The sequence below is a fragment of the Salvia splendens genome, chromosome 14 (genome assembly GCF_004379255.2).
Source record: "Salvia splendens isolate huo1 chromosome 14, SspV2, whole genome shotgun sequence".
In the NCBI taxonomy this organism is placed as follows: domain Eukaryota; kingdom Viridiplantae; phylum Streptophyta; class Magnoliopsida; order Lamiales; family Lamiaceae; genus Salvia; species Salvia splendens.
Window position 1 is genome coordinate 9,059,117 of NC_056045.1, and position 13,582 is coordinate 9,072,698.

Sequence of the window (13,582 nt, forward strand, 5' to 3'; positions counted from 1 at the left end):
ATGCTTTTTTAAATTAAATAAATAGAGTAACATTTATATTATGGTCTTATAAAAAACAAAAAAATTAAACTACTAACATGAATAAAATGTGTGCACCGCTATAAGAATATACACATAAAAGATGCACGGCGTATAATTAGTTAATTAGTTTTACCATTTTAATAATATTTACACAAAATGTACATGCAAGCATATAAAAGTATTCTGCTTAATAAGTTTTGGTGAGTGTATTTTACCTTTTCTTTAAATTTGTATAGTAATATATTATCTTCATAATCCATCAATTCCATTTCATTATAATTGACCTATTTGATTTGAACCAATGACGGATTAATATAAAATATAGCACTACAAATATTTACATTTCAAGTGGTACCATATTCTATAGTACTACGCATTAGAATATGAGGATTCATATCTTAAAAAATATTCAATTTTATTTACAAGAAATTTATCCATTGATCTATGAAAATATAAAAAAAGTTTCCATTCATAAAATTTTTTCTCTTCCAAAACAAGAATTTTAACATCAATAAATCACCTGATGCAAAATTAGTTTAAGTAAGAAAAATTTGAGAAAAAAATTATTCTAAAGCCTACCAAAGCAAAATGAAAAAAAAATATTACTTACTCCCTCCGTTCCATAAGAATATGTCTTTTGTGTTGGACGACACGGATTTTAATGCATAATTGATAAAGCAAGAGAGATAGAAAGAAAAAGTAATTAAAACATGGTTAATAGATAATAGGTCTCACCTCACTAAAGAGAAATGAGTTTCCAAATTTAGAAAGTATATATTCTTATGGAACGGACTCCAAAGGAAATGGTGCATATTATTATGGGACGGAGGGAGAATTAATTATGGAGTATTAATCATTTTGCATCGATGGCCAAGTCAAACAAAGTCGAGCTCAAATTATTTTGACAAAAGACTCACCTAGATGTGCAAAAAGGCTCATCCAAATCATTGTTATATTATTGAAGATGAATAAAACCAGACAAAATCGCTGTAAGCTCCTGGTATTACGAAAACTCATACGAGGCTAGAAAATCCGTTAAATAAAACAGATTATGAAAGTTCTCCACAGACCGATGGAGAAGCTAGGATTTCACAGAATGTCACTGCTTATATGGAGAGAATGAATTGGTAAGGAAGAGATTATACTCAAACAGGATGAGTGTGAAAAAAGAGACCTCAGAAGTTCTGGCCAAACTACACATCATGTTCTCACTTTGCTGAAGCTTTCACTGCTTTCTCAGCTGCATCATCTAAATCTTCAGCAGTAATCAAAGTCATTCCACTTTCCTGTAAATTATAAAATCTTAGTCATATAAATCAAATTATTTAGCTACTCAAGTTTTCTACGAGAAATGTGTTTCAAATTCACCTTCAAAATTCTCTTTCCTTGGTCCACATTTGTGCCTTCAAGACGAACAACAACAGGTACCTTCAGTTGAACCTATAACAGTAGCCCAAAAATAACAGTTAGAACTGAACATGCTCCCATCAATATGGGAGAACTGTACCTTTTCCCTAACATGGAATTATCATATTTTTGCCCCATTTTAGGCCAAATCATCCAATTTTCACTAATATTTAAATCACCAACACTCTAACAAGACTAAAGATGCAAATTTAACTGGTTTCAGGAAGGTCTCCCTTGGCACAACTATCTCTAAATCCAATGGTTTTGTTACTCATGGAGTCCTTGGATTCAGAGCATTGGAAGTTTTAAGTATGTATTACAGGTAAAAGTGCTTATGCTTCGGAATTTTGGAAGGGCATCCCATCTTTGATGTATATATCAGATCATGTCTCCTTAAGTATTATTGTTGTCTTTTTATGTTGGTAATTTATTCGGGATTATGAAATGGTAATTGGAATACGTGTTACGTTGGGATGTAAAAAGGTTAGTAGGGAAATTATTCCAGAATAGTAGGAAAAAAATATAATGAGGGCAAGACAGCACACACAGAGGTGGGGGGAAGGCGTCAGAAAGAGCAAAAAAGATGGGGCTCAATGCTGAATACATTTCATCACTAGACTCCTAATATTTCAAAAGACAGCCATTACACCTAGGAAAAATCCAATCTGTATTCTGTGCATCTTTTACCTGTTTCGCAGCATTAACAATTCCACTGGCTATTACGTCACACTTCATAATTCCTCCAAAAATATTCACAAGAATTGCCTTCACTTTGTCATCTGAGGTCAAAATTTTAAAAGCTTCCACAACCTGTTGAACAAATTTAACTGAACAGGTGAGAATCATAACCTAATCCCCGGGTAGGAAAAAGAGGGAAATATCCATCAAGTGTTGCATCCTCCTTCAAAATTTGAAACTACTCGCGAAATTTGCAGACCCAAATACTAAATATCAGATCTCACATGCATGCAATGATCTTAAGGAAAGCATCTGAAATCTAATGAAATATCATAACCTGGTTTTCTGAAGCATTTCCCCCAACATCAAGAAAATTAGCAGGTGTTCCTCCATGCAGTTTAATAATATCCATTGTGGCCATGGCCAAACCAGCACCATTCACCATGCAACCAATTTCTCCATCTAAACCAATGTAATTCAAATCAGCTTTAGCTGCAGCAACCTGAAAATTCAAAAGCAATGTCAAATAATTAATAGAGACCACCAATTAAGTTTGTTCAGTTCCCTTGACTTAGTTACCTCACGAGGATCTTCTTGAGTTGGATCTCGAAGAGCAAATATCTCTTTCTGACGATAAGCAGCATTATCATCAAAATTTAATTTTGCATCAGCAGCTACTAACAGGTTATCGGAAGTCTCAGCAATAGGGTTGACCTGTTGAAGAATTCTCGATAAAATGAGGTCATGAAGGATTTTATTCAGAGCTAGTACAAGCAGTTCTGGAATAACTAAGAAAATAATTCCAAGATAAAGCAAAATCATGTTGGTTACCTCTAATAAGGTGCAGTCACACTTGCAAAAAAGTTCATACAGCTTTTTCACTTGTTCAATTGAAGCGTTTCGATCAGCCACCGTTGGGGATAAACCATCCACTACCTTTGCAGCATCCTCATCAGTGATTCCTGTGAAAACATTAATAGGTACCTATTGCACAGAATATTCAAAATATCAAATCAGGGGAGGATCCACATCCAATATGTGCAATTAAAGTACCAGGTGGATACACGGAAGAGAGACTAACCTTTACAATCAGTTCCGGGTGTTTTTCTGCAAGATCTTCGATACTGGTTCCTCCTTTTTTACAGGAAATAATAATCTGCAAGATATAGATAGTTAGATACGAACACTGGCCTCAGTACATAGATTGTTTACCAAATTTTGCGTGTTAATCAAGCAGGGATAAATACATTTGGTATACAACCAATACATAGCCTTATGGTTTATTCTTATATTCTATATGAAATTGTTTAGGGATACTAAGCAAAAAATAGTCCACAAAATTGTTTAGGGAAAGTAAGAACCATTTCTTCCTTCCACTGTACACAGTGACTAAACCACTTACAATTGAATTACTAAAGCAAATTCGATGGTAGACAGATAATTCAGTAATGCTGAGATAAATAGTTAAATATATGAACTTACTGGACCAGCTGATATACGATCAAGAGTTATGGCAAAGTACATCTCGTTGACGAGGGACAACTTCTGAGCCAAATACACCTGCCAAATAGATGAGAAAATTCAATCGCCTTTCACAAGGCCATGTATACTTGCTCCAAATAATTGAGCATGAAATGTAATGATACTTCTGAATACTCTCGACACAAGAAAGTATTTGACGAAGGATGGATATGAAGGCCAAGAAAGATCCAACATTGTCTCAATTTCCAGAAGTTTCATAACAGTTAGTTTTCTGTGTTCTTAACAAACACTAATTACATAAAAAATTATGACCAGATAATACAAGATACTGTCAAATTAGAAATGAATATCAAGGATCCTTTACAAGAAAATATAAGTGACATGCAGATAAAAAAAACTAAAAAAGCCAAAGGGTAAAAGAAATGCATTTCAACAAGAATAAATAATACTGAAAGAATATTTATGGATTTCATCCCACTTGCAAGAGCACATATATGTTTATTTTCATTATGGATATGGAAGTACACAATTGATGTCTCAAACCTTGCTGACAATTTTTCCTTCAGGTCCGGATTGCTTAGTGACAAGCATCTGTCCAAGCATTTTACCTGAAACAACATAAATATAACTTGTTACAGTAGTTATATTAAAGGACCCAACAGTGTGGACCAAAACAATTTCCCAAATCAGTGTTTTCCCAGAATTAAACATATGCCTCCCCATTTCCTCTATAATGATGCTAACTAAGACTATGTTGAAATACAGGGGCATCATGGTGTGCCTTGACTTGAACGAGTCACTAACTGTTAAATAACATGTAATTAACTGATTTCCAACAACACAGTTTCTCGCAGGAGAGGAAAAGAAATAGGCAGGGGAAATGACATGGCGCGAATGGAAAAACCCAAACATCTTTGTGAATCTGTGATGCAGCAACCAGAACCTTTTAAAATTCATGGAGATATTTTTAGAATTTTTTAGCTCACTTTTACAATTACAAGAACAGAGATGGGGAGCAACTTAGAAGAAATTCAATTTGAATGAAAACACAACAAAATTTATACATGCTTATATGATATGACTTCCATAAAAAGGGAAAATTGTTTTACTATACCAGCTATTTCCTCAGCCTTGTCACCTATATGCACTCCCCCTTGAAATCCATTTTTAAATGTTCCAAGTCCTCGGCCACCAGCAAGGATTTGAGCCTTCACAACCACCTACAACACCGAGATTCACCTCTACAATTTAGTCACTCCTGCATTCCCAATGAATCGAAGACCTGAGAAAGATCCGTGTCACTACCTCGCTTTCATTAGGAAATACTTCCCGCAGTGCCTTCCTGACTTCATCAACTGATCCAACAGCCACACCTTTTGGGACATTGATACCATGCTTGCCCATCAGTTCAGCTCCCTGGCATAATTACATCACGTTTCTTAGACACATACACCACAAATGCAATGTTTAAAAGAGCCCCAAAATTGGTTAAAGGTTTGGCTCATTTCTACCTTAGGGCTTTCACGTCAATCAGAAAATGCAAGGTTCGGATCAAAATTTTGATTCATACATAAACAAATTGACTGACCAAAACAAGTAGAAACAGATCGCTAAAAACGTTAAATAAGCCTCGTAGTAAATTGACAAGTCTGTGCAAAGAAGAGTGCGAAATCATATGTATACCTGATACTCGTGTATGTTGAGGCGGCGTAGCTGTTGCTGCTGCCATTTTCCGGCGACGGAAAGAGAGCGGCCAGCTAGTTTCCCGAGCAATCCTCTCACCATGTTTTTGAATTAGTGTTTCGAAAGATCTCCTTCTGTTCGGATCGAAATGCAATACGAAATTCAGGGGAAAAATAAGTAATCTGTGAGACGGAAACCTACCGGAGGGCGAGAGAGGTGGCGGCGCAGAAACAGACCTTCGCCGGAGAGAATAGAATCCACCCAAATAATGCGATCTTTGACCTTTTTTGTAGGGTTCAATTGTTCATTCGTTTGCCCTTTTCTTTTGCGAAAATGGTACTAGTGTTTAATTGGTTGAAGGCTATTTTTATTTGGAATAAAAATACTACTCCTAATATAATCATTAATCATAATTATATGTAATAGTATAATGCTAATTTTTATACTGTATATGTTTAAGAGTCATAAAAACTATAAAGTATAATAATTTTAATAGATGGATAATGCTCATAAAACCCTAATGTGTAGTTGCAGTTGTACTTAAATGGACCATTTGAATGTTAAGATGTTCATTAATTCATAAATTACTTTGGAAAGTAAAACCCATCTCGAATGGCAAGCTTGAATAATAGAAAACCTAATTTTATTCAATCTTGTAACATTAAGAGTGTCCACAATGGTGGCCCTCAAGGGCCATCAAAGTTGGCCCGGCCACCAAATGTGGCTATCCTGGGCTCTCCACAATAGTAAATAACAAGGGCCACGAAATGTGACCCGCTCCAAAATAAAAATTAATTTGTTTACTTTTTTAATGGTATTTTGTAATTTAACTACAATAAATTTTATTAGACTATAATATATGATATTTATAATTTTAATTAAAATAAAATAAAATAATTTGGATTGTAAATAAAAAAAAATCACAACCTAACCAAAAAAAAGTTTAACAAGAACTTCGTTGTATTATATTAAAATGGGAAAATTATACAACGAAATTTTTCTAGTTTAAAAACAACAACCCGAAAATCCATATCACTCTGCGGCGCTCCTTCTACGGTTCCAGACCTCTTCAACCAAATCAGCCTGCAGTGTTGTATGCTATATTTGGCTCCGCATATCGGCCCTCCTTCTTGGTGTCGTTCATCGTCGAAATCCATATTTCAGAAGTTGAATTAAAATAGATTGGAAAGAGTGGTGTTTGAATTGGGGTAGAAAAATGGAGGGGATGGTGTGTATTTATAAAAAAAAAAGAAACAAAAAAAAATCGGTGGTTGGGCCACGAAATGCGGCCCGCTGCAGTGGTGGGCCGCGGAACACACGGCTGAGCCGCGTGAAGGCAGCGGCCGCGGCTCCCTCTCGGCTCTCGGTTCCCAGCCACCGATCGTGGCTCTCTGCAGTGGGGGCCGGGCACCCGAGCCACGGGCCGCGACTCTCCCACTGTGGACACTCTAAACCTTAGGCCATATGCAGTAGAGCCGCCATTGCGGCCAGACACGTTCACAACTCCCATCACTTAGAGCAGTCTAATAGAGACCAAGGCAATGAAGAGAAAAGCAAAGGGAAAGGCTTTGGCGGAATCAAGCACTGAGCCACTCCTGTTGTGGCTAGCCCAGCCCGACTATAGATAGAATGTCTAACAATAACAAGTAAATAACATATTGGGTATCTAATACTCCCTTCGTCTCATGTTACTTGCACTGTTACTTTTCAGCTTGTCACAAACTCATTACACTATTTATAGTTTAAGTTATAATTAATGCATTTAATTAATATATTAGTTTAAGTTAAGAGCTCCGTGATGTCTCGTTACACTTAAAATTCTAATTAATTACACTAAAAAATCAATCCCAAATTTACGGCCTAAAATTAAAAGTGCGAATAACGTGGGACGGAAGGAATATACTTCATAGTAAATATATAAAATGTACTCATATTACAAAATCAAGAGTGCACCCGATGTATCTGGATAAAATTTTAAATAATTTGAGGTATTTATTTCATTTTTTCCACTTTTTCTTTCTCATTCTGTCATTTTCAGCTTCAAGATCATTTTGATCTTTTCTTTTTAGCCGCCACTAGCTTATTTAATGTGTCTGCACGTTTGTCTATTTTTTGAAGATTTTATTTTATCCAACACGTCTAATTAATTACTACTATTTACAAAGGTAATGAAAGTATTTGATGATTGTATGTATTAACTTTTGAACTTTTCTTCTCTCTATTCTCTCTTTACATTGGCGATAATTTTCATCTCTCTCTTATTTCATGTTACAATTCTGATATTAGCATTTTCTAAAATTTTGATCTTCATTTTATTCGACTGGTTTATTTTTTCATGGATAGAAGACATAATAAATTTAAAAGGCGATGAATTCAAAAAGAAAATATCAATAGTGTCTTTGAGGCGGAAAATGACAAACTGAGTAAGAAAAAGTGAAAAAAATACTTTAAATGGATTAAAATTTTGTCCATATACTTATAGTGCTATTTATTTTAATAAAATACTTCAAATACACATCCTATATTATCCAAAGGCCATTTTTACAATTCATTGTATTACAACTAATAAAATCAAGATTGAGCATAAACTATTACGCCTTCACCATAGTGCATGTTTTTTATATTATATTACATGCACTTGTTAATATATTTACTAGTATTTCATTTTTTACTTACTAGTATTTCATTTTTTTATTTGTTATTATAAGCATAATTTAAATAACTAGATTAAGATTTTCATGATAAGTTAATAGTTTATGATATCATAATTCATAATAGTAAATCGGAGGGGATCAGCTAAGGCATAAGCTAATCCACCACATAATCCACTAATGAAAAATAGACACATTGAATCTATTTATAAAATTAAATAATAGACTAAAGGTATAAATACGCATAATGCATCTTATGCTACACCAATATTAATTAGACACATGGACAATCTTTATATCTTTGAGAATAGCTACTATTGTGAGTTCTTATCTGGCAGAGGCTTCGAAGCTCAGATATCATATCGACAATATTAAGCAGGCATAAGGAAGCACTACCAAGCAAAACAGCAGAAAACAGTATAGAGCAAAAAATATTTGATATCCAATAATCTCCACAAGTTAGTCAGATTATTCCATGGTACAGTCTCCTACCTGCTTCTGCGTGTCTTCCTTCTCCAGAAAAGAAAAGATATGACCCACTCAACCAAGAGAAATACATACACAGCATTTATAAAGAAAAGATTATTTACAAGATTTATGATGTAGCTGAAATTAATGTCCTGCAATAAGCTTTCACACACGACCAGTGTGTTGCATGAAGAATTTTTACTAGAGACGATGATCAGTTTGCCAAACTTCTGAAAGTGTTTGCCTTTTATGTGGACTACAGAAAGGAGAATAATATATATCTATCGTGATACACTAACAGCCAGAAGATGATCTCAAGTGTGAGCAGACACAGTGAAAAGATGAAAGTTGGAAGAACTTAATAACAACACAAACTAAAATTGATAATATCAGAATGCAACTCTTAAATTAAAAATGAAACTCCCACAAAAATTAGCTTCAAAGATTTTTACCAAAATCCATATATTGAGACAAAAGAACTAGTCTAAAATTGTTTTTTTCAAAGTGATAAACATTAGTTGAAAGTTATTACCTTTTGATATCGACATAAAGCAGCGGCAGATAAAAAAATTTGGTTCTTGAGCAGAGCTAAACCCTAACCCTTGTTGCCAAGAAATCTGGACGACATAATTCTTGTATTTTAGTAATGTGATTTTCATTTAATTATTGAATAAAAATGTAGTATTAATATTTAATAAACCCTTAATTAATTTTGTTCCCTTTTCTCGGTAAAGGATATCCAGTTCAGCCCCAAATAATCCACAAATAAAAGATCATAAACTATTATTCCAAGATGAATAAAGATGTGAAAGGGTTTCACTAATACGGTGAAATCTATAAAATATGTAAAGGTTAGGTTTTAGTTTTAATCCTCTTTAGTCAATATTAAAGATTGTCCATGTGTCTAATTAATATTGGTGTAGCATAAGATGCATTATGCGTATTTATACCTTTAGTCTATTATTTAATTTTATAAATAGATTCCATGTGTCTATTTTTCATTAGTGGATTATGTGGTGGATTAGCTTATGCCTTAGCTGATCCCCTCCGATAATAAATGATACTCTCTAGGTCCACAGGAAATAATTTCATTTTTTTATATTTAGGCGTACACAAGAAATACTCTCATCTAAATATGGAAGTTTCACACAAATTATTGACATTATCTATCCACTATTTCCCATTCTCTTTTATACTTTACTCACTTTTTCTCTTTCTCTTCCATACTTTTTTCTCTTACTTTATCAATTTCTCATTAAAATTTGTGTTGTTTACCTATAAGACAATTTTTTGGATAAAGAGTATAACAATAACATGATTATTAATATTATAATTATAGTTATTTATTGGTATTTTAATTGAATATAATTCATAATTTCAAATTTTTCTTAAGATTATCTTGATTACTTATTAATTTATTAAGTATAAAATCATAATTAGTATTTAATATTATATCATTCATAATTTAAATAATTATATTATAATTACCTAAAAAATTACTAGTTATTAGTAATAATAATTATTACTCTATTAAATAATTAAATATGTAAGAATCCTAAATTAGAATTATGATCATAATTTTAAATTATATTAAAAAAATTTAATTAGTTATTAATTTATATAATAATAATAATTGTACAAAATAATACAAATTATACTCAATTAAATAATTAAATATGTAAGAATCCTAAAATTGGAAAAAATAATATCTTTAAAAGTTGTTATTTTCAGGATTCTTACTTCTTTTCCAAATTGATTAAAAACCAAACAAACTCCAAATTTTAAAAATTAAGTAATTAGATTACATTCCCACATAAATTCATAACAAACAAAAGCATAGCCAATATGTGATTTATTTGAAATGTTAAAATGTAGTATCAAAATTACCTCCATGTATTGAGGGGCCTTTTATGTGAAATGTTAAAATGTAGTATATCAAAATTAACTCCATGTATTAAGGGGTCTTTTTGTCCAAACAAATTGAAAAAAGTACTAAAAGATTAATCTTTTAAAATGTGCAAAGTGCAAATTTCACAAACTTCCAATAATAGTCTTTCACCGCAACTGTGAAAATATCAAAATTCATGGATCATTTGTGAGTTGTCACGACCGCACTTTGCTAAGGATAGCAAAGCTCGGAAATTATGACAATAAAGGAGGAATAAGAGGGAAACCAATCGTCAACCAAACATCCATTTCATTCCAAAAAGATATAGGATTTCCAAGGAATTTGCATGGTCATACAGACTCGAAAAAAAATTCATTAACTAGTAGTACTTCATATTCCTATCATAGTTCTCATCAAAAAGTCTATGTCAAGGCACGGATAAAAATGCACAGCGAATGAAGGTTTGAACGCGACAATATGTATGGAGACATATGCCTTCGAGGGTCCTAAAAAAGATACGAAAATCACCATTCTCACTCAGCACCACTTCATCCACCGCTCAACCTGCACATTTAGAAATACATGCATGACTGAGTACGAGAGTACTCAGTGAACACTTTGCCAAAAGATACACATATACATAAAAGATTTATTGTCATGCCATCACAATAACACTAGGGGGTTTATCTTAAAAGGCCCGACCTTACTAAGTTCTTTGTGAGCTTAAAGTTCAACCGCGGTCTAAGTTCTTTCCATCAATCTGTCATATCCGTATATTCCTTTAGTGACAGGAAGGTGGTCACCTTCCACGACATATTGACCGGCCAACCCTCTCGATTACACAGGGTCCATTCCTTTTGTGCACACTACTCGAATAGGATTTTCAGTCCTATTGGAGTTTGTAATCATTCCATTCATTATTGACCGGCCAACTCTCTTGATGACACACGGTCCATTCCTTTTGTCCACACTACTCGAATAGGATTTTCAGTCCTATTGGAGTTCATAATCATTTCCATTCATTCATTCATTCTGGCAAAGCCAAACAGATAGGCATCTCGACAAAACAAAAACATTTATGACATTGACAATCTTTTGAAAGAAAATGAAAGTGCGATTTTAAATAAATATTACTTCATAAATCATTCATAGCATTTGATAATTTCATCAACATAAAAAAATGTAGGATAGTAAAGTCCACACATAACATCATTATCAAGAAAAGACTTGTAACATAATTTGCAAAGTCACATTAATACGTAGGTTAGAAAGCCCACCTCGATGCTTCCAAAATAAATATCTCTAAGCAAAGATCCACTTCAATAAATTAAACTTCTCGAAAATTTCTTTTTGAAAGAATATTACTAGCTAATTAGTTAAAGAACATTCATAAAAAGTATGATATGCAATGATCCTAATGGGAATGTGCAGTTTATTTAAAGGAAGAACATTCATAAAAAGTATGATATGCAATGATCCTAATGGGAATGTGCAGTTTATTTAGAGTATCCACTATAAGGCGGACACGCCCAATAGCCCCGCCCCAGTTTTTGTCCATAGCCCCAGTTTTGTTGTCCACAACCCCAAAATTCTATTTCCGCCACTATAGTGGACACCTCCAATAGCCCCCAAATTCCAAATACCAAATTCTACATTTTCCCCAGCCGCGTCCTAGCCCCGAACGCGGCTATCCCGCGTCCGCCGCCCCAATAGCCCCCAAATGTTGTCCGCCCACCCTCCGCCCAACTTCCCCACAATAGCCGCCCGTCCACCGCCCCAGACGCGGCTATAGCCGCGTCCTACCCTGTCACGCCCGCAATTCCTAAGGATAGGAAGTACGGTGGACCGCGACTAGGGGAGGAACAAAGAAGCGGGGAAGAAAGGGGAGAACAAGATTATTTGACCCAAAAACATTTATTAAAAGAAGTTCACTTCAAAACATTGTACTAAGGTTAAAGTAAACTGAGTTTAAATAAAAACATTGTATCGGATTACAAAGCAGCGGAAAAGACCAAGAGACAGATGATGCCGGGTATGGCGACACGACACCATCCAAAAGACAAAATAAAACACTGATTTGGTTTTCACTGCTCAACATCCGCCATCCCCATCGCCGCTCAACCTGCACATTAAGAAAATAACATGCAGGGCTGAGTACTTGTTGCACTCAGTGGACACACGCCAAAAACATGGTTTGTCATGCCATAACAGTGTAACATTGGGGTTTTGAGTGTAAGAAAATAACCCAAGTACACTAAAACATATTTCATAAATTCGACTGCGCAGTCATTTTCAGATATTGCCACCCTTATTCCCACCATCATACACTATCTGATCCAACGGTGACAAGGGGCGTGGCCACACCCCAGGTCATCTAGACCGGCCAACTTGCTCTCAGATGGCTCCCGGTCTCGTGTACACTAGCCTGAGGGTTCGCAGCCCAACAGACCCGAATTCGATTAAACATATGTGGTAAACCACTTCAGATAGGTTTCAAATCAAAACAGTTGGCAAGACAAGCAATTCACCTCCATAAACATTTCCGGAACGAAGTCCGTATTAAAGATAACCCACATAAAATAGTAGGGTAGAAAAGCCCACCTCGATTGCTTAGCTTTTAAAATAGTTCACTTCAACCACACTTTCCTCGTAAAAGATCACCCTTTTTGAAAGATAAATAAATCATGATTAGAGTCAGGGTAGACGATGTTTAACGACAATGCATGATTCCTACTTGGATGACTTCGACATCTAGCACGTTACACGCACACACACTTAACAACATCTTATAAGCCAAACACACAAAAACACACGTCCGAAACACACCACGCACGCACCCAACACGCATACAACGTACCCAAGACGCGCACACGACACACACACAACACTCAAACTCCCGGCACACCCACACTGTGCAAACGGCTCACCTGGCTCGGAAAAGGTTCGGAAAAAGGCTCGGCGTCTCGGCCTGGCTCGGTACCTCGGCCGGCTGTCTCGGCCACCTGGCTCGGCACCTCGGCCGACCGTCTCGGCCGTCCGGCTCGGCACCTCGGCCGACCGTCTCGGCCGCCTGGCTCGGCACCTCGGCCGACCGTCTCGGCCGTCCGGCTCGGCACCTCGGCCGACCGTCTCGGCATCTGGCTCGGCACCTCGGCCGACCGTCTCGGCCGACCGTCTCGGCCGCCTGGCTCGGCACCTCGGCCGACCGTCTCGGCCGCCTGGCTCGGCACCTCGGCCGACCGTCTCGGCCGCCCGGCTCGGCACATGTCTCGGCGTCTGGCTCGGCCCTGGCTCGGCACCCGTC

At 35.8% G+C, this 13,582-nt stretch overlaps 1 protein-coding gene across 3 annotated transcripts; it reads right to left on the reverse strand.

The window, feature by feature from the left end:
- Positions 1 to 956: 956 nt before the first annotated feature.
- LOC121763579 (succinate--CoA ligase [ADP-forming] subunit beta, mitochondrial-like) lies at positions 957 to 5,645 on the reverse strand. Of its 3 annotated transcripts, none has more exons than XM_042159627.1 (13): positions 5,508 to 5,645; positions 5,272 to 5,405; positions 4,894 to 5,004; positions 4,703 to 4,808; positions 4,132 to 4,196; positions 3,589 to 3,666; positions 3,188 to 3,262; positions 2,938 to 3,090; positions 2,686 to 2,820; positions 2,444 to 2,608; positions 2,116 to 2,238; positions 1,390 to 1,461; positions 957 to 1,307 (listed from the first exon to the last, which is right to left on the reverse strand). In XM_042159627.1, exons 2-13 carry the CDS (start codon positions 5,371 to 5,373, stop codon positions 1,230 to 1,232), a joined length of 1,263 nt encoding a protein of 420 aa, XP_042015561.1. In that variant the 5' UTR covers positions 5,374 to 5,405; positions 5,508 to 5,645; the 3' UTR covers positions 957 to 1,229. The 3 variants fall into 3 exon arrangements, with proteins under 3 accessions (XP_042015561.1, XP_042015562.1, XP_042015560.1); XM_042159628.1 differs by having other exon boundaries at positions 5,473 to 5,616; XM_042159626.1 differs by having other exon boundaries at positions 5,272 to 5,596.
- Between the last annotated feature and the right edge of the window lie 7,937 nt (positions 5,646 to 13,582).